At 41.1% G+C, this 19,928-nt stretch overlaps 2 protein-coding genes across 2 annotated transcripts; both read left to right on the forward strand.

The window, feature by feature from the left end:
• The first annotated feature begins 1,171 nt into the window (after positions 1 to 1,171).
• Positions 1,172 to 1,873, forward strand: LOC130713162 (uncharacterized). Its single transcript, XM_057562954.1, has one exon. The coding sequence runs from the start codon at positions 1,172 to 1,174 to the stop codon at positions 1,871 to 1,873; it is 702 nt and encodes a 233-aa protein (XP_057418937.1).
• Positions 1,874 to 11,710: 9,837 nt separating this feature from the next.
• On the forward strand, positions 11,711 to 18,512 carry LOC130713163 (uncharacterized). The gene is made up of 5 exons (XM_057562955.1): positions 11,711 to 12,166; positions 12,266 to 12,665; positions 12,843 to 13,428; positions 17,740 to 17,895; positions 18,371 to 18,512. Exons 1-5 carry the CDS (start codon positions 11,711 to 11,713, stop codon positions 18,510 to 18,512), a joined length of 1,740 nt encoding a protein of 579 aa, XP_057418938.1.
• The last annotated feature ends 1,416 nt before the right edge of the window (positions 18,513 to 19,928 follow it).

Consider the following 19,928-nt stretch of genomic DNA (forward strand, 5'->3'; position numbering starts at 1 on the left):
TCTTCGCCACTTGTCTAAGTGAGCGTACTTATTTTGGAAACTTGCTTATGATATTGTAAGACACTATTATTATATGTCGGGAACGGGTTGTTTAATTAAGACTATGTTATGTATTAAACTGTGTTTAGTTGTTTTGAAAAGGAAAAAAATTATCGTGTTTTATTAGGATTACGAAATAGTCCTTAGACTTTGTTAGGTTACTAATGTGACTCCTCAGTTGAGAAATTGGGGCGTTACAATTGTGGTATCAGAGCTTTGGTTGAGAAACCAGAGCTTTTGGGTAGAGTGTCCGCTTAAGATGTTTGAACTCTGAGACCGATTGATGGGGTGTCAATCGGAGGAAGAGTGTGCTTGATTACTGTTTATATAAATTATTCTTGAAGGTTGTTCGTAGGTGAATAACCTTATGCTAGTTATCGTTAATTATACATTTGATATAAGTATATACATAGTTAGTTATTATTATAGAACTTTGTGTTGTTCTAACCTGAGTATCTGTTGTGGTCTTTGATTGTTCATGAAAACAGGAACAGGAGACTTCCACAACCGAACGAGACTGAAGGTTCAGACAGCATGAACCCGATGGAGCAAGCTATTGCTAATCTGACCGCCCTTATGGCACAACAAATTACTAACACTGCTGCACGAGAGGAAGCTGAAGCTCAACGTGCTGCTACTGCTGCTTTGGTGGCTGCACAAAACCATGCTGAAGAAAATGCTCGTCGTGTTCAGCGTGAGGAGCGTGAACTAGCTGCTTCTCAGACCAGGGGTCTGAACGATTTCAAGCGTCAGGATCCGCCGAAGTTCTCTGGGGGGCTTCGATCCGGAGGAGGCTGACTTATGGCTCCAGGAGTTGGAGAAGATCTTCACCTTTCTGCGTACCACTGCTGAGATGAAAGTGGATTATGCGACCTACCTGCTGACTGGTGAAGCTGAGTATTGGTGGCGTGGGGCTAGAGCTATGATGGAAGCCGACCATCAAGCCATCACTTGGGAGTGTTTCCGTGGAGCTTTCCTGGACAAGTACTTTCCTAAGAGTGCTAGAGCCGCTAAGGAAGCACAATTTCTGAGACTCCGTCAGGGGGGCATGACCGTTGCTGAGTATGCTGCAAAATTGGAGTCGTTGGAGAAACACTTTCGCTACTTTAGAGGATAGATAGATGAAGGCTATATGTGTGAGCGCTTCATTGATGGGCTGAGTTATGAGCTGCAGAAGGCGGTGCAACCGCTAGGGCTGAACCGCTACCAAGTGCTGGTGGAGAAGACCAAGGGAATCGAGGCCATTGATAACGCAAGGGGCAAGTACCGAGGTCTGAACAAGTCTAACCAAGGAAGTGGAGGTCCGACAAGGAATAACCGAGGAAGAGACGACCAGGGCAAGCACTATCAGAAGAAGCCGTACCTCCGTTCTCAGGGTGAGGGAGCAGCTTCTGGGACTTTTTATCCCTCGGGCGGAAATGCAGTTGCACTTGGAACCCCGTCGATGAACCGAGAGGACGTGACTTGCTTTAGGTGCAACAAAAAGGGGCATTTTGCTAATCGCTGTACTGAAGGTCCTCTGTTGTGCTGGAACTGCAACAAGCCAGGTCACACTGCCGTAGAGTGCAGGATTCCTAAAGTTGAGGTTGCCGGGAATGTTGCTGGGGCAAGGAGGCCTACTGCTGGTGGAAGGGTCTACTTCATCAGTGAAACTGAAGTTGATGAAAACGAGGGTCTAATCCGCGGTACCCGCGAGATCCCGGGTAATTCCCTTATCGTACTATTTGATTATGGTGTTACACATTCTGTTATAGACTTAGCTTGTGTGACGTGGTTAAAGCTAGATGTGACAGAATTACTGTTCGACCTGATAGTATCTATCCTTGTTTCATAAGGATGTAACAATAGAAGGAATAGAAGTTAAGAGACAGATTCTGATGAGAGGTCGTATGAGTTTCAGGAGTAGGGTAGTATCTTTTGCAAGGAGGAGTTGTTAGATATTTGATAGATTAAGAGATGACCTTAGATTAGACGTGGCTACTTGATGAGATAGACTCATTGGCCTTACTGGTGAGTTTTTCTGAATTTTCATCCGCAAGATATTGAGCCTGATCAACTTAATATTGAGGGGGTGATATTTGGAATCACAGATGGCGTGGACTATGATAGGAGGATTGATTGGATTGGAACGATGATTAGTCAAGTTGATAGATGGGTTTATGTTGAATGTTTGATTCTCCTTGCGGATAAGTTGTAGTTTTAAGAAATAAGTCTTCCACTTGAGGAGGGTGAGAGAGCGAAAGGATAATAGAGGTTCAAACTTATTAAAGGTGTAGTAGACTTTAAGTCTAAGAATTCTTGTCCTAAGTGGGTAAAACCTAGAGACTGTCAGACTTTGGGTAGGAAACTAAGGATTTGATTGGCATAGGAGTGACAAGGTTAAGGACGGAAAGTTCTAGCATTGGGTTGCAGATTGGAGGTTGTTATCTGTGGGACAGTCACCAAGAACCTAAGGGTAAACGAGACGTTGAGGATAGCTTAGCAAATGTTATGTGAGGGAATGACACTCCCGAGTTCCTCTGACACCAAGTTTCGAGGACGAAACTTTGTTTTTGGGGGGTAGTATTGTAAGACCCAAGATTTTAGAATTAAATAAATAAATAATTTTCAGCTCACGCATAGGATTCTGTGTAAGCGTGAGAGGAACTTGACTTTCGTTTAATGTTTGGATTAGTATTATGAAGAAGAAAACGTTAGTAAACGACTAATTTACACTTAAAGACACGATGGAAACTAATTCCAAAAATCTTCAGAGAAATGCTAGAACTCCTCTTAATCCTTCCATGATAAGCGTTTCGATACGAAACCCTGGAATGTACGAACGTCCGATTCTAATTCTCGGAGGCTTGCCGAAACTAAATCACTGATAGTTCAAGAAACCTAAAATCAACGGACGATGAATACTTTTCCTGTTCGGAGCTTCAAATAAAGATTTCATCCGCGTACGCCCACTCTAATCGACGTTCCAAATATTTCTTCAGAAGGAAGTTTCTGCATCCGAGGTCAAAACCATAAAGTGCATTTTAAGCCGGTAAACATTAAAAACAAGCCTCGAAAACCAAAAATCATACTGATATTTCTTTGAAGAATTAGAAGATTCAGCGGGAAAATTATCGTGTCTAAAATACGTTGGAATCAGTAGGAAAAATCGGAATCGCGAAATTTTCATTTTTCCGCATTTTCCAAAACCTGTAAATAGCTTGAAAATGAAAAATAAAAAAACAAAAAAAAAATCACAAAACACACACACGGCCGTGGCTTTGGAGAGGAAGAGGAGGAAAAGTGATTTTTGCCAATTCTTGACCGATCGTCGTTCTGTTCGTTGCTACGCGTAGGCCTCGAGGTACTGATGCTTTTCCTTACCTCTGATCGCAAATTCTGTCGCTTTTCTCTATGTCTTTCTGTGCTCAAAGTTTTGAGCTTTTTGTAAAAATGTCCAAATAACTTGATTTTAGTGTCTAAACTTATTCCCTACGTGCTCCTGAGTATGTTTAGCGGATTACATTTCGCCGAATCTCGTCGAATCGCCGCAGAACTTCAATTCTGCTTAAGAACCCATTTTTATGCTGAGGTTCAGCTTTTTGGATCAAAAACTCTCGACTGAGCTTATCTTTAGTAGGATTAGTTGTTATAAATGTCATTAGGATCGACCCCATCTAATTTGTTTTTCGAAATTCTGATTTTGAGTTTCCGAGCTAAAAATATTGACCAAAATACCCATGCGACAGTTTTCGACCCGATAATTTTTCTGAGAGTTTCCCTGGCCTAGATATCGCCTAATAATACCTAGGAATTGATTTAGATCGAAGAAAAAGTTTAAACCCTATTTTCCATAGTGGCCGAAACCTATTTGCTTGGGTACCGTGTCCAAAAATAATTTTTGGGTCTCTATGAACTGAGCCATTGCGTAGCTCTTTCAATTGTCGAAATTTTGGTGCCGGTTTCGTGTCATTCCGAGTTCTGTAGCTCGAGTTATGCTCGTTTTAGCGAACGAAGTCTCCGTTGTCAATTTGTGCCTAAATAGGAACTCTGAAGCTTTAGAGGCTTTCTTTACGATTTCGATTAGTATTAGTAGATCGTGTTACTCCTAGTGAAGCTTGTGTTGATGAATGTGTTTTCTTTGTTCTAGGTTCGCAATTTCCATGCCCAACTTCTACTCACGAAGGTAAGGGTAACTCAGTTTTAGAGCGTCTTTGAGTCCTGCCTGCTTTTATCGCACTGCATGCGTTTGAGATGAATATGTTTATGTTGATTGGCATTTAATTATGATTGTTGTGCTGAACTGGGAAAATGTTTTTCTGGAGGCTTCGGCCGAGTGAACTTATTGAGACGTGTGTCTCCGTTTTCTGAGAGGCTTCGGCCGTTTACTGGTTTCTGTCATTGAACTGAGTTGGTATGCAATTGAATTGATTTATGTTTGCTGATATTAGGAATAACATGTGGTTACTCCGAATTAATAATTGGTTTGGGCAGTGTTGTTGATTGGCTTGGCATTTAGGGCCTAAGCCTAAGAGGCGATCAGGTGATTGTGTTCACCTGGTTGTTTCGCCTTGTGTGGCGATAAGCGGCAATGAGGTGGTTGTGTCCACCTGGTTGTCCCGCATTGTGTGGCGCAATAAGTGGCTGTCAGGTGATTGTGTTCACCTGGTTGTCCCGTCTTGTGTAACGTATAAGTGGCTGTCAGGTGATTGTGTTCACCTGGTTGTCTCGTCTGTTGAGACGTTATTGATCGACTCATATTGTTGGTTTATTGTCATATGATATGTTAAGTGGTTGACAGCTGAGTTAATCTATTTTGTTGAGGATTGTCGATATCTGATTTGTCGTTATATTGTTGAGGATTATTGATATCCGAATTGAGGTTATATTGTTGAGGATTTTGATATCTGATTTGATGTTATATGTTAAGTTGTTGATATATGAGTATAGTTATGTTGCTGGTTTATCTACCATGCTAGGCAATTAAATTTGAATAACATGATTTTCTCTTTTATACATGGTAATTGTATGGAGTTAACCCTTTCTATTTGCTACTTGTTGTTTGGGCGCTTAACGCTATTAGGCGATGGAGAGCCTTCCGCTGAAGCTTAGCTGTTTCGAGTTGAAGATCGTGACCGTGGGCGGTCGAATAATGGTGGATGAAGCAGTTGCTTCTCCCTTTTTGGAGGACTGTGTCTGAGTTTCTTTTTCCATCTGAAAACTCTGTTGTTTAAACCTTATCTTCGCCACTTGTCTAAGTGAGCGTACTTATTTTGGAAACTTGCTTATGATATTGTAAGACACTATTATTATATGTCGGGAACGGGTTGTTTAATTAAGACTATGTTATGTATTAAACTGTGTTTCGTTGTTTTGAAAAGGAAAAAAATTATCGTGTTTTCTTAGGATTACGAAATAGTCCTTAGACTTTGTTAGGTTACTAATGTGACTCCTCAGTTGAGAAATTGGGGCGTTACAGTCGTTGCCGTCTCCGCCAGTATAGTGGGCTTGAGAGAGATTAGCAAGCAGTGAAGAGATGAAGGAGAATGGTTGGGGGCCTTTGTGAGTGTGTTTTCTGTAAGGTGTTTGATTATAAGCGGGTTTGAGGAGATTGATTTTTTTATTTTCTGAATTTTATGATGAAGATGGTTGAAGACTTGAAGAGGATGAAGAACCAATGAATATTCTGGGCTATTGTTTCTTTTTTATTTTTTAATTTTAATTTTAATCCAGAAAACGTTAAATCTTGGACGGAATGAAACGGAAAATCAAAAATGCAAACGATAGGTAATGTGGGGGACGAAAATTGCTCATTTTTTTTGTTGAGGACCAAAATCGCACAATTGGTATAAGTGGGGACCAAAAGTGCAGTTAAGCCTTCTCCTTTACTTTGTGAGTTTCTATATTTTTAACTCTGTTCCTTATGATTATTTATTTATTTATATAGATTCATGATACCCACACCCGACGCTTACTCTATTTCATCGTGTAAAATCAACTGATTTAATTTTCCCCTATAGGTATGGATTTGTATATGCATGTATAATTGGGGTGGTTTTTTTTATTGAATTTAATTGTCCTTTTCATAGGTTCATGTTCTCCTTTTCGATTTTCCTCTTTTCTCGTGCTCTTTTTTCATATGGATTTCTCAGACACCCTATTTTTTTTTTATGGCTTAATCCAGTTTTTAGTCCCCAACCTTTGCCATAAATATGACTTTAGTCCCTCGCCGGCGTAAAGGTGGGGATTGGTACTCAGTTTTTGGCAAAATGATTGGCTTTGGTCCTTCCGGCCGGTTGGGTCAACGCCGGAGCTCCGGGAAGCTCATGTGGCATTGCCACATCATTTAATAAGCTTGGTTGGAATTTTTTTTCTTTTTCATTTAAAAAATTAAAATTAAAACACCATTAGGATTTCTGCGTGAGAAGAGAGAGGGAGCACGTTCAATCTTTCAAATCGGAGAATTTTAACAGAGATTTGAATAATAGCTGGAAAATTAGCAGTGTGAAGAAGGTTCAGAGCGTGAGATTGGAGAATCGAATTAGGGGATTATCTGAAACAACGATGAAGAGGTCTTCGTTGTCGTCGTCGACGGTGATGATGTCGTCGTCATCGGCGAAAGAGAGCTTTGCGGTGGTGAAGAAGACGTCGAAGGAGTCGTACGAGGACTTCAGGAAATTGATGGTGGAGATGATAACGGAGATGGAGATATCTGAGGCGGAGGATCTGGAGCAGTTATTGTAGAGTTTCCTGGCTTTGAACTCACGGAGATATCATGAGGTGATTGTGAGAGCTTTCATGGAGATTTGGCAACAGATGTTCATTTGGAACCCTGCATCTGTGAAAAATCTCAAAAAATGGTGCTGTTAAAACGGATTTGAAAGACTAGATTTTTTTTTTCATTCATGGAGTTTGATTTCTTTTCCTTTAATCAGGCGTGAGATTATGCAAAAAGTTTCAATTGGTTTTGGCTCTATTTTCATTTTTTTTTTGTTTCAAGAAGGAATAAATCATGTAAAGGGATGGTGTGGTTTTTATTTCCTATGGAGACACTCATTCTCTGGATCTGAGGTTTTTTCTTTAACTGAAAAAATCTGGGTTGAAGAAAGAAGAGGAAGAAGAAGATGCTCATAAGAAGAAAAATTGGTTTTTTTTGAATTAATTAAGAAGGAAGTTAATTAGTGAGGGTTAATGGTGTTTTAATTTTATTTTTTTAAATGAAAAAGAAAAAAATTCCACCCAAGCTCATTTAATGACGTGGCAATGCCACATGAGCTTCCCGGAGCTCCGGCGTTGACCCAACCGACCGGAAGGACTAAAGCCAATCATTTTGCCAAAAACTGGGGACCAATCTCCACCTTTACTCCAGCGAGGGACTAAAGCCATATTTATGACAAAGGTTGGGGACCAAAAACTGGATTAACTTTTTTTATTGATTATTCATGGGTCGAACTAGTTCTTCTTTCATTTTTATGAAAATTTGAGCTCATGTGTTTGGCACTACTATCATCTACTGATTTTTAATGCCACACTTCACTATGATTCACCACACGATGCATGCCACCATAAAATAAAAAAATCAAAGCACAGCAACATTACATAACTAAACTTGCTTATAAAAAAAAAAAACATAACTAAACTCAGAAATCACAATAAAAGGATCACAAATAGCTAGCATAAATTCATTCCATAATAATATTGTAAGTTGTAACCACACTCATGAAGCATCACCTTTTATTTGTTCTAATAATATACAAAAGGGCCACACGGTGATACATGACAAGTAAAGGCATAAAGGTATATTGGGGGAATTATAATTACTAAACTTTTCAGTAGCTCAAATCCTATGATTTGATTTTGCCCTAGTGCTTCAAAATCACCCACAGAAATTTAAGGATCACATGCATATACTCATAAGCTCCAAGCTCCTGGCGCATATACCAAATTAATCAGGGGTGGGGGCCATGGTGGGGAGGGTGCCCATGTGGCCCAGGAGGAGGTGCATGGGCATGAGGACCAGGCGGTGGTGCATGAGCATGAGGACCAGGCGGTGGTGCTGCTGGACCAGGAGGTGAAGGAGATGGATGAGCATGTGGTGGCGGAGAAGGTCCGGGATGCGGTGGACCCGGGTGGTGGTGAGGGCCTGGGCCTCCTGGTCCTGGTGGTGGTGGATTAGGCATATGTTCCTCAACTGATGAATTTGTGGAGGAGATGAATTAGTGACAATGGGTTTAAACAATTGAAACCACTGCTTTGATTAATATAGGGGATCATAGAAAGAAAGAGCCCTTATCTTATCTTCAGCAATCCATCAGTCAATGCCCAATTTTACTTTCTGTTAGGCAACTAACATTCTTCAATTTGTGTAGGTGAGAGTGGAAAATCCTGTAATTTTATTAAAATGGCGAATGAAAGTTCTACCCTGCTTACTATTTACTGCGTGTGATGATGCAAATTTATAAAGCCATCTAGAAGCTAGTGCTTAATTTTCAATGTGTGCATAATATATTTTTGGTCTAAGGAAAAAAATTATACATTGAGAAATATGACATGACATGACTTTTTAGTGTACTGAAAAGATAAATTTACATCTAGATTTAGTCGATCACCTTCTGACATATTATTTTATAATAGTTTTTAATTATCATTAACATTTATAGCAGTTAAAAACTATCACTAAAATGTATGGTTGTAATGTGTTGAGAAAAAATCATATGTCGATGTATCACCGCTCTTTATTATATATAACCCCAATTACCTTTGGCCCAAATATGTTTGGTTTTGACGAAAACGAAATGAATGAATGGAGAAGAATAGAAAATAATACTGATATTAATGTATTTAGAAACACAAAAGCATTCATCCATGAATCTTAACCCAATCCACTGAATGGCTCTCCTAGGGTTAGGGAGGCGGCCGCCAAACAAGGTTTTGTTTATCCAAGGTTGATCACCACGTTTTACTTCTCTCTTTTGACTAAACGCTGACCCTGTCTGGTGAACCATATTCTTTTCTGCGTCTATTGCATGCAACAGAGGTTTTTTCTGCTATCAAGACTGTACGAAGGCCGATCATGGCGTTTAATGGTGATGTTCCGATTCTGAACTGGGAAGAGGAGGAGAATGTCGTTCTTGACCTAGGTGAGGCTGAGGTTGACCCGCAGCTCGGTGTGAATGTCTGGCTCGTTGGGAAGGTGTTGTCCCCGAACAAGGTTACGACACCTATTTTTAGAAGCGTCATGCTTAGGCTCTGGGAGACAAGGAACGTGAAGGAGATACGACATGTTGGCCCTAATCTTTTTGCTTTTGAGTTTGGCAAAACAAAAGACAGAGATTTGTTTCTGCGATCTGGTCCGTGGCTCTTTGATCGTCACCTGGTGGTGCTGGATGTTTTTGACATCACCAAGGATCCCATGCAAGTGCCCTTGACCAAAGTTCCTCTCTGGGTACAGGTTCATGGGCTCCCGTACACGATGAGATCAGAACGGATAGCGAAGAGTTTGGGGGAATCTTTCGCCGGCTACCTGGGTTGGGACAAATATGAGGCACACAGGTATGGGTACTGCTTGCGGATTAGAGCTTGGGTGGATGTGACTACGCCGCTGCGGCGAGGTCAACTCGTAGCAACTAGAGGAGAAGCCCCCCTAAGGGTAACGTTTAAATATGAAAAGATAGTCAATATTTGTTACAGTTGTGGGAAACTAGACCACGTTCTCCGAAACTGTGCGGTGGAGGGGAATGGTGGTGCTCTCCGTTTTGGTGCTTGGATGAGAGCTGAGGATGATCACCCTGTTGGAGGTTACCGTGGGGGAGAAAATAAAGGATACATACAGCCCAATGAGGATGGAAAGGAACCCTATGAGGAAGATGGAGATTATGTCGAGGAGGAGGAACTGGAACCTGAATCAGATTTGGTGCAAAATTGTGACGGAGGGAACAAAAATTTGAACGAACACGAGGAGGGAGAAAACTGTGAGCTTGCTGCCACTTCTAGTAAGGAGGACACAGTTTACTTGCAAAAAAACACATGTAGGTGGTGAAGGTAAACAAAAGGAGACCAAGCAGCACTTAGATGGAAAAGTTTTTAATTTTGGGGCCCAAAAATCACGTGGCTTCCAGACCAAAATGGGGCCAGTGGCAAGGGATATGAGAAGAGGCAGAAACATGGGAATTAATAGAAGGGAAAGTGGTGATGGATTTGAAAATCATGGCTTACCAAGAAAGCGGGCAGGTGGACCATCTTCTACATTTGCTCAGCAGCGCACGGGGTTCTCTCCCCCACTGAAGAAGATAAATAATTCTGATGGATTGGGGATGGCGGGCACTGCTGAGCAGTCCCGCCCACCTCAATGAGGATTTTAGCTTGGAACTGTCGGGGGTTGGGGAGCATCCTGGCAGTTCGAGCCCTTGGTAGGCTCATTCAGTCTGAAGCTCCCGGCATAGTGTTCGCGATGGAGACAAAATGGTACGAGTATGAGGCACAACGTCATAGAGGCTTGGGAGGCCTTCCAAATGTCTTTCCGGTTCAATGTGCAGGCCAAGGACATTCGCGAGCAGGAGGTTTATGTTTGTTTTGGGGTCCAGCAGTGGACGTTACCATTATTTCAAGTTCTTTGAATCATATTTATTTTACTGCTACTCATGTGGAGGAGCAGAAGGTCATGCAGATTTTGGGGATTTATGGCTTCCCCGATGAGAGGAGGAGAGTTGATACTTGGGGTCTGGTTAAGAGACTGTTGGTTGACACTGCTATCCCTGCGCTCTGTGTAGGGGAATTCAATGATTGTCTTTCTCCGCAGGATAAGTTGGGAGGAGACCCCCTTGATCTTCAGCATATACAGAGGATGGCTAAAGTCAGAACCGAATGCAATTTGCAGGAGGTGGATTTTACAGGATACAGGTATACATGGTCTAATAATAGGGCACCAGATACAATCGAGGAGAGGCTAGATTATGCGCTTACAAATGACGCCTGGGATGAATTGTGGCCTTCAACGGTGGTTCACCATTTACCCAGGTATAAATCTGATCATAATCCTATTTTACTAACTTGTGGTGTTCGCAGGAATAGAGAAGAGATGGGCCGAGCAAAAATTTTCCGATTTGAGGAGATGTGGCTCCAAGAAGGACAAGAGTGTGCTGAGATAGTGACAGAGACTTGGTGTAGACTGCGAAATGACCTCCCCACCAAAATAGCTGAGGTGGGAGGGGCCCTAAAGTGTTGGGGAAAAGACAAGTTTGGTGATATTCCCAGGAAGATTTCTGATCAAAAAGCCCTATTGCAAGACTTGCAAAGAAAGGATCAAACAACGGAGGTGCTGAGTGCCGCATCAGTGGTTGAAAAAGAGCTTGATAGTTTGCTGGAACAAGAGGAAAAGTGGGGGCGCCAACGTTCTAGAGCCACCTAGTTAAAGTGCGGAGATAAGAATACCAGTTTTTTCCATAAAAAAGCAACTCAGCGGCGAAAGAGGAATATGATAGAGAAAATAGAGGATGATGGAGGATGTGAATATGTCCATGATCGTGACATTGCAAGAGTTTTAAAAAATTATTTTATGAACTTGTTCTCTACTTCTAACCCTGACAGGATTGAGGAGACCACATCTTTGGTAGCAAACAGGCTGTCAGACTCTCATTTGTAGGTTCTTGCTGATCCTTTTACAAAGGAAGATGTAGAAGAGGCCTTGTTCTAAATGCATCCGACCAAAGCTCCGGGAGCGGATGGCTTCCCGGCGCTTTTCTACCAGCGGTTTTGGGATGTCATTGGGGACGATGTAGCAGAGTTCTATTTGCAGATTTTGCATGGGCTTGTGTCGCCAGGTATTATCAATCATACGATGATTGTTCTCATTCCTAAGGTTAAGAAAGCTGTTAATGCGACCCAGTTTAGGCCTATTAGTTTGTGTATTGTTCTGTTTAATATTGTGACTAAGGTGATAGCAAATAGGCTGAAAAATATTTTACCTGATTTAATTTGCGAATCCCAAAGTGCATTTGTACCAGGACGTATGATCACAGATAATGCTCTCATTTCTTATGAGTGTTTTCACTTTATGAAGAAAAGAACTAATGGCCGGAATGGCACGATGGCGCCGAAATTGGATATGTCCAAAGCGTACGACCGGATCGAATGGTCTTTTTTGAGTTCTGTAATGACATCTATGGGTTTTCCACATAATTGGGTGAATTTAATTATGAGTTGTGTATCAACGATATCTTTTTCCATTATGTTGAACGGTAACCCGTAGGAAAATTTTGTCCCTAATAGAGGTTTAAGACAAGGGGATCCGCTTTCTCCTTATCTTTTTATCTTGTGTGGGGAGATGTTTTCTGCTTTGATTAATAGATCCATTGCTTCAAAAGCACTTTCTGGAATTAAAATAGCGAGGAATGCTCCTGTTATTTCACATTTGCTTTTTGCAGATGATAGTATCCTCTTTGGTAGAGCACCAGTACAGGAGGCGGAATGCCTAAAAGAGATTTTAGTGACTTATGAACGTGCTTCCGGGCAAGTAGTCAACCTTGACAAGTCAATGCTCTCAGTGAGCCGAAACGTGCAGCAAACCAGTTTTGATGAGCTTAAGCATCTATTGGGAGTAAAGGTCGTAGAGAGCTATGACAAGTACTTGGGGCTACCAACAATTATTGGTAAGTCAAAACGACAAATTTTCAATTTTGTTAAGGCAAGAGTGTGGAAAAAGTTAAAAGGTTGGAAGGAAAATTTTCTTTCACGAGCCGGGAGGGAAGTTTTAATTAAATCAGTGGCGCAAGCCATTCCCTCTTATGTTATGTCCTGTTTTCTTTTACCTGACGGCCTGTGTGCAGATATTAATAGCATGATCTCCAACTTCTTTTGGGGAGGAGATGTATCTCAGAAGGGGATGCATTGGACAAAGTGGAACAAGTTGTGCAAAAACAAATTGGAGGGTGGTCTTGGATTCCGGGACTTCAAGGCTTTTAATATAGCTTTGGTGGCGAAAAATTGGTGGAGAATCTATTCCAATCCAGAAGCATTAGTTGCTCAAGTTTTTAAAGGTGTTTATTTCCAGAGTGGTGATATGTGGGGAGCAAAAAAAGGCTATCGACCGAGCTATGCATGGTCAAGCATTCATAAATCGGCTTGGGTTTTTCAGAGAGGTGGTTTATGGCGTATTGGTAATGGTAAGAGAATTAATCTGTGGACAGACAATTGGTTGCCCGGAGGGGCACCCACTCTTTTCCGGCAGGATGTAGTCGAGGAGCTTAATATACAGGTGGTCAGTAATTTACTTGAGCCAGACACTTCCAGATGGCACTCAGAATTAGTGGAGCATATCTTTCACCCAGGGACAGCTAGGCGCATCATGGGAGTGCCCCTTGCTACTCAAGCACGGGATGATTTTCTTTGCTGGCCTTTCACCATGGATGGGAGGTACTCTGTTAAGACTGGTTACCATTTTGTTTGTACTGCTTGGGAGGGTGATGTTGTAAGACCCAAGTTTTTAAGTTTAGAATAAGTGAATAAAATCCTATTCACGATTAGGGTTGATGTATCGTTAAGGGAAAACCTGGACAAAAGTTTACTAAATGAAATAAATTTATGAAGGAGAAAGTTCAGGAAAAGTCTAAGGAGTGTATCGAAGTCGATAAAAGTTATAGCACGACTAATATACGCTTAAACCTAGGGCAAAAACGCTAGTAAATAGCTAATTTACACTTTAAGACACGATGGAAACTAATTCCAAAAATCTTCAGAGAAATGTTAGAACTTCTCTTATTCGTCTATAGACAAGCATTTCGATACGAAACCCTGGAATGTACGAACGTCAAATTCCAATACTCGGAAGTTTGCCGAAACCAAAACCCTGATAGTTCAAGAAACCTAAAATCAACGGACGATGAAGACTTTTTCTATTCGGAGCTTCAAATGAAGATTCCACACGCGTACACCCATTTCTCTTGATGTTTTCAATCTTTCTTCAGAAGGAAGTTTTCTCTTCCGACATCCACTGCAAAAAGTAACTTATCGGGTAAAATAGATTTACACCGACTTTGCATTATGCACCTAAAATCCAAGGAACCTCTTTTGAGTTTTGGAATTCTGTCGCCAAAACCTATCTTAGAATTCACGGAGAATGAAGCCGGAAAAATCGGAATCGCGAAACTTTCATTTTTCCGCGTTTTTCCATCCTCTATATATAGCAAGAAAATGAGAAAAATGGCAAAACTTCACCATTTTCTCTCCCAAAACCCGCGAGCTTCACCAAGAGGAGGAGGAGAAGAGATTTTCGCCATTTCTTGCTTGATCGTTGATTCAACAGTTGCTACTTGAAGGTATCGAGGTATAGTCGCTAATCCTTACCTCTGATCGTCGTTTCCGTAGCTTTTCACTATGTCTTTCTGTGCTCTTAGTTTTGAGGTTTTTGCAAAACTATCCAGATAACTTCATTTTTCTATCTAAACATCTTCCCTACGTGCCCAAGAGCATGTTTAGCGAATAATATTACGCCGATTCTCGAAAAACTATCGTCGAGTTTCAATTCTGCTTCAAATACCCATTTTGGGACAAAGTTTCGTCCTTTGGGCTGAAAACTATCGCCTTAGCTTAGTGCTAGTAGGATTAGTCGTCATAAACGTCGTTGGTGACGTCCCCATCCAATTTGCTTTTCGAAATTTCAGTTTTGAAATTCTGAGCTAAAAATATTGACCAAAATACCCCTGCGACAGTTTTCGATCCGATAATTTTTCCGAGTTTAGATTAACCTTAGTTACGACTAATAATAACCTAGGAACCAAGTTTGATCGAAGAAAAATCGACACACACAATTACCATGTGTGGCCGTGAGCACCCTAGGAGGAGGAAGAAAATTCTTTTTTCGAAAACTTGTTCTTTCGCGCTAGATTATCGTACCTCGGAGTATATGCTACTTCGAGTAACCCTAGTATTTATTGTTTGCTGAGTTTCTGACTCATTGTGATTGATTTCTGTGGTTTTGCTCTAAAGGTTCTTTTGAGGAATTTCCTGAAGAGCAAGGAGTTGATTGTGTAGGAACGTTCGAAGAGAACCCTGAAGAATCTATAGGTGAGGGCTTCTCACTGAAGTATTAGTTAATGCTTTAGGTGTCGACGTATTCGACTTGATTTACTGTTTATGCACTTGTTTGTGTTTGATTGGGAAAAGTTTTCTGAGGCTTCGACTGACAATGTAGATGATTCATCTACTGACTGTTTTTGAGATTGAATTACATGGTACGTGCTAAATGGTTAATCTAGGATGTGTGATATTTGCTTTATATGCTAAGTGCTACGTGGTTATTCTAGGAGATGTTGATATATGTGACATGCTTGTTGACTGTGCTGATTTATCTATGTCATTTCACATATGTCTGTGGTACTGAGGAGTGAGAATAACGGGCAGGTCATGCCGATTTTATTTTGAGATTTTGGAGAAAGTTTGATAGGACGAACGAAGATTCGGGCCTTGTTATGGTCTTCGTGGATCGAGACACTCTCGGGGAGTTAATTGGGATTATGGGACTTTGGAAACTCATAAGATTTGCGATAAGACTAATGGAAACTATTTTATAAGGAAAATTCATAAGACATTAAACAACCTCTAAATCTTCAAATAATGACAACAAACTCGAAAGAAAGCTTAGGATTCAAATCTTAGTTTTGGAAAAGAGGGAGTGTCGTCGGATCCAAGTGTTGAGAAAATTAATAAGTTCTGAGTACGTTGATACTCTTGTGCTCGAGTAGCAGTTGTGTTGTTGGGCTATCTGAGAGATAAGCCGAGGAAACAGGTAGTTTCCGAGTATGTTGATACTCTTTGCTCGTTGAGCCGTTTTGACCATCGGATGGAGATGAGTCGGATGATTTGGAGATCATCATGAGAGAATGTGTCGTTGTAAAGGATTGTCTTTTGTCGCAGAATCGACTTTACCTTAGGGTATGTTTTTAGAGACAATAAGTTAGCCAGAACACGTGGCGACGTGTCGAGTGAGGTCGGAGACGTTGTTTGGCTAATCATTTTGCATTCATGCACCATTAATGAGGTATTAACACGAGACGAACTTCGGACCTCGGTGGATTCCAAAATGGTCATAAGACCCGGATTTCCGCGTAAGAGCGCTATTAGGCGACTCTTAGTAGCAGACCGAAATGGCAGGCCTTCGGGTTTTATGCTGATCTGACTACCGTTGTTGTTGGAGTAAGAGGCACGCGGGCCGAAATGGTCCCACCGTGGCTGGTGCTAGGGCTGATCCGTTGATGTCCATCCCTTCCGGAATGCATTTGGTTAACTGGGTTAACCGGCATTTGCATTTCACGCAACATGCATACTGACTTAGTTGCTGAGTGTGTTTGATACTTGTTAATCCTATTTGATGCATGCTATTTGTTATTACTGTCGTTTATATTCATTGTGGAATATGCAACCTTAGGATGCTATCTTTAACTTATAAGCCTAAGCGGCTGTCTCTTATCTGTACCTATTGGGATTATTAATTACATAATTCTTTGGAGTTGACCCTCGCGTCTTCTGTGTGTGCTTTGGCGGACTACGCCCTTTGTCAGATGTCTTTAGCGGATTGGTTCACGATGGTCCACCCTTCGGGGGGGACTAGATATGAGATGATAGATCAGGACGACCCCGCTAGCCATCGAGCGACGTACTCGGGGAGGATCATGGAGGATCGCGTAGACAGCGGAGGACACTTGATGGAAGGAGTGCTGAGGAAGTGCACTGTCAGTTTCAACTTGCCGCCCGGCATGCACTGCGAACCAGGAGTAGGAGCACCACCACCACCGTCATCTTCTGATGATGAGGACCCCTCAGAGGAGGAGCCTGTGGGAGTGACTTCTTCAGAGTCCAGCTCACCCACGGTTGCTATTATTGACGATCATGGTTCGGGCCCTAAGCCCGTGAGGCCAGCACCGGAGCGCATCGCGGTTGCGAGAGGAGGACGGATAGTGTTCGTAGACTTGGTCGTTCTGGATTCAGATTCGGACGACAATCATGCTAGCACATAGTTTTGAGTGCTGGTGTGAGCTCCTCGAGATAGGATTAGTGTAGGAGTAGAGTCTTAGCTCTGACCGTCACTGTTTTCTTTGGGGACAGGGTAGTTTCCCGCCTATAGCTTTTTGTGTGGTTCCTCTACTGGAATCATAGAGAGTTGGTTGGGCTAGGAGGTCTTGTTTTAGGCCGATTGGGCTAACTTATTCTCATTTTTGAAGGTTTGTGTTGCGGACACTTAGCCTTTCCTGTCGGTTTGTACATATTGCCTACGGGCGTTACTTTTCTTACTTCCCGTCACTGGAGGTTTACTCGTGACGTGGTTTGCTACTTACAGCGGGGGTTGTAATTATTATTGTATATTAGTTTTGTTACCTTTTGTTGTCTAGCTTTATTTCTTTCAGTTTTAATTCTATTATCGAAAAAAAAAATATATGCACGTTTTTCCGCTTTAAGTTTCTTTTTTGTTACTAAAGTGACGCCACCAAAATCGGGGTGTTACAAATGTGGCCTCTTCTTCATCACAAACCTCTCTCTCAAAGCAACAATGGCAGAAGTTTTGGGGCTCAAGTGCGTTGCCCAGGTGCAAAGAGATGGCTTGGAGGCTTATTCGTGGATTCGTACCAGTGAATTCAGAACTGAAGCGGAGACATATGGAAGTAGATGAGCAGTGCGTGTGGTGCTGTCAAGAAAATGAGACTTTGGAGCATGTTTTCCTCTCTTGTACAGCTGCCAAAATGTTATGGTTTTGCTCTCCTTTAGCTTTGAGGACAAAACAGTTCACGGTTTGATAGACTTATGGGTGGCGGTGCTTCATGATGGGGATGCAGATTTTATTGGGATGGTCCAGACCTTATGTTACGCTCTTTGGGAAGCTAGGAACAGGTGCGGGTTTGATCACAAGTGTTTCTCTCCGTTGGAAGCGGTGCAGCGCTCGCAAAGGCTGCTGTCTCCCCCGTGAGTGGACACGCCAGCCCCACCCTCTCGCACGGTTCAGTACACAACGTGGAGAAGGCCAGGTCGAGGGGTGTTTATGATCAATTTTGATGCCACTTTTGTTGAGGGACAACCGTCGCTATGGTATGGTGGCGCGAAACTTTGAAAGGGAAATTTTGGCCTCGGCGACGGCGTATCCCGTGGCATCTCTTTCCCCTCTCTTGGCGGAAGCGGGTTGTTTCCGATGGGCTCTTCGGTTGGCTATTGAGTTGGGTTTCCGGAGGGTTGAATTCCAGATTGATTGCTTACAACTTTTCAATTGGTGGAAATCTCGTAGGGAGGGTGTTTCGTTCCTAGCTACGACTGTTCGTGAATGTCGTTTTTTAATTTCTGGTTTTGATGTTTTTACTTTATCTTTTGTAAGACGTTCTGGTAACGCAGCTGCTGACTGTTTGGCTAGGAACGCCTCTACTTACGCTGATATGGTGTGGGTGGACGAAGTTCCGGATTGTGTTTTCCATGTGGTGGCTCAGGATGTTTTGGCTTCTATGCCTCCTGATGCCTAATTTTTATAAAATCACTTTCAAAAAAAAAAAAAATTCGTGCATGTTTGGATCAGGTTTATAGATAAATTTGATTTTCATAAAATTGATTATTTATAGTAGAAATCAGTTAAAAATTAAGTGACTTATATTTTCTTTTACATTGGAAAAATAAATTGCACCCTCTAGAGATCGATCCTTAGACCTTTTCTCCAAACCATATGTCCCCATGTTTTTACCACTTGAGTCATCATTCGAGGACAAAGAGGTTTATATTTGAATACATTTATGAAAAAGTGATTCATGTTGATGAGGTAAATCATAATCTCGCAATTGATTATTTCAATGTAAAAGTTATTCTCTAGCATCTACAAGAATTATTTTGAATTTAAAATTAATTCTCCAAAATATCTCATAAGCATCAAACTTTTATTTATAATTAATCCTACACTACCAATATTGATTATGAGTTTCCAAATAGAAAATCAAACACACTCCTTGTTTGATTAGGAAGAACCATAAGGAAAATAAAAAACATACTTTTCTTTCCTTTAATTTTAAATGAATGTGTTAGATGAGAATTTGTACGTGAAAAATTGTCCAGAATGTAATTCATTTTAGTTTTCCTAGTTTTGGTTTATGACGATGGGTGTTTGGTTTGTCATTGGCCTTCGGAAGTTCCGACAAAGAGGGTTGAGTCCTGAAATAAAGCATTGAAGAAAAAGTAAAGATGAAATATGTGGAAAAAATAATCACATTTAACGTCGTATCTTATGGATGAAAATCTTTTGTCCACACTTGATATCTTATTCTTTTTTTTTTGAAATAGTATGTTATTCTTGATCTCACTGAAAGAAAATGTTTCGTGTTTATTTCATTCAATCATAAGATCGAATATACAAGAGTAACACATTACAAACAAGGAAGGTCAACTAGACTACTATGACCAAAATTATTATGTTACTGACTACTAATATTAAAGGTACACAAAGATCCTAAAATTATTTACAAAATTATTCTATCATTCACCAATGGAATTATATTTAGTAGATCACATGAGTATGATACTTATAAATCATAAGGTGCTTGCTATGGTACCTTAAGCCAGACTAAGGTGTGATACCCAAAATGAGTCGATTTTAATAATAAAGACACATGTACCGGTTAAAATTTTGATTGTGTTCTATCGTAGTAATGCAACGTTCCATTCTTAGGGACGTGAGATTTGAAAGTTGTGTTTTCTGAGCTTTGTGCATCCACCAACCATGGTCATTTTACGCGCATCTTCATCACCATTATTCGTTTCCACCACTCGTACATTTTTCATCAAAAAATGAATTTCATGAGATAAAGTTAATTGACAAGTAAATTAAAATCTAAGAGCATCTCCAATGGTAGGAACTTATTTTGGGACTTAACTCAATTTTTGTGGGCCCAAAT

This window comes from Lotus japonicus, chromosome 4 (genome assembly GCF_012489685.1).
Source record: "Lotus japonicus ecotype B-129 chromosome 4, LjGifu_v1.2".
Taxonomy (NCBI): domain Eukaryota; kingdom Viridiplantae; phylum Streptophyta; class Magnoliopsida; order Fabales; family Fabaceae; genus Lotus; species Lotus japonicus.

Coding starts and splice junctions, on each gene's coding strand:
- LOC130713162 (XM_057562954.1), top strand. CDS start 1,172: ATGTGTGAGCGCTTCATTGATGGGCTGAGTTATGAGCTGCAGAAGGCG.
- LOC130713163 (XM_057562955.1), top strand. CDS start 11,711: ATGCATCCGACCAAAGCTCCGGGAGCGGATGGCTTCCCGGCGCTTTTC. Junction 13,429..17,739: donor CCTTTCACCATGGATGGGAG/GTACTCTGTTAA, acceptor TCTCTTGTACAG/CTGCCAAAATGTTATGGTTT. Junction 17,896..18,370: donor CTTTGGGAAGCTAGGAACAG/GTGCGGGTTTGA, acceptor ATCTTTTGTAAG/ACGTTCTGGTAACGCAGCTG.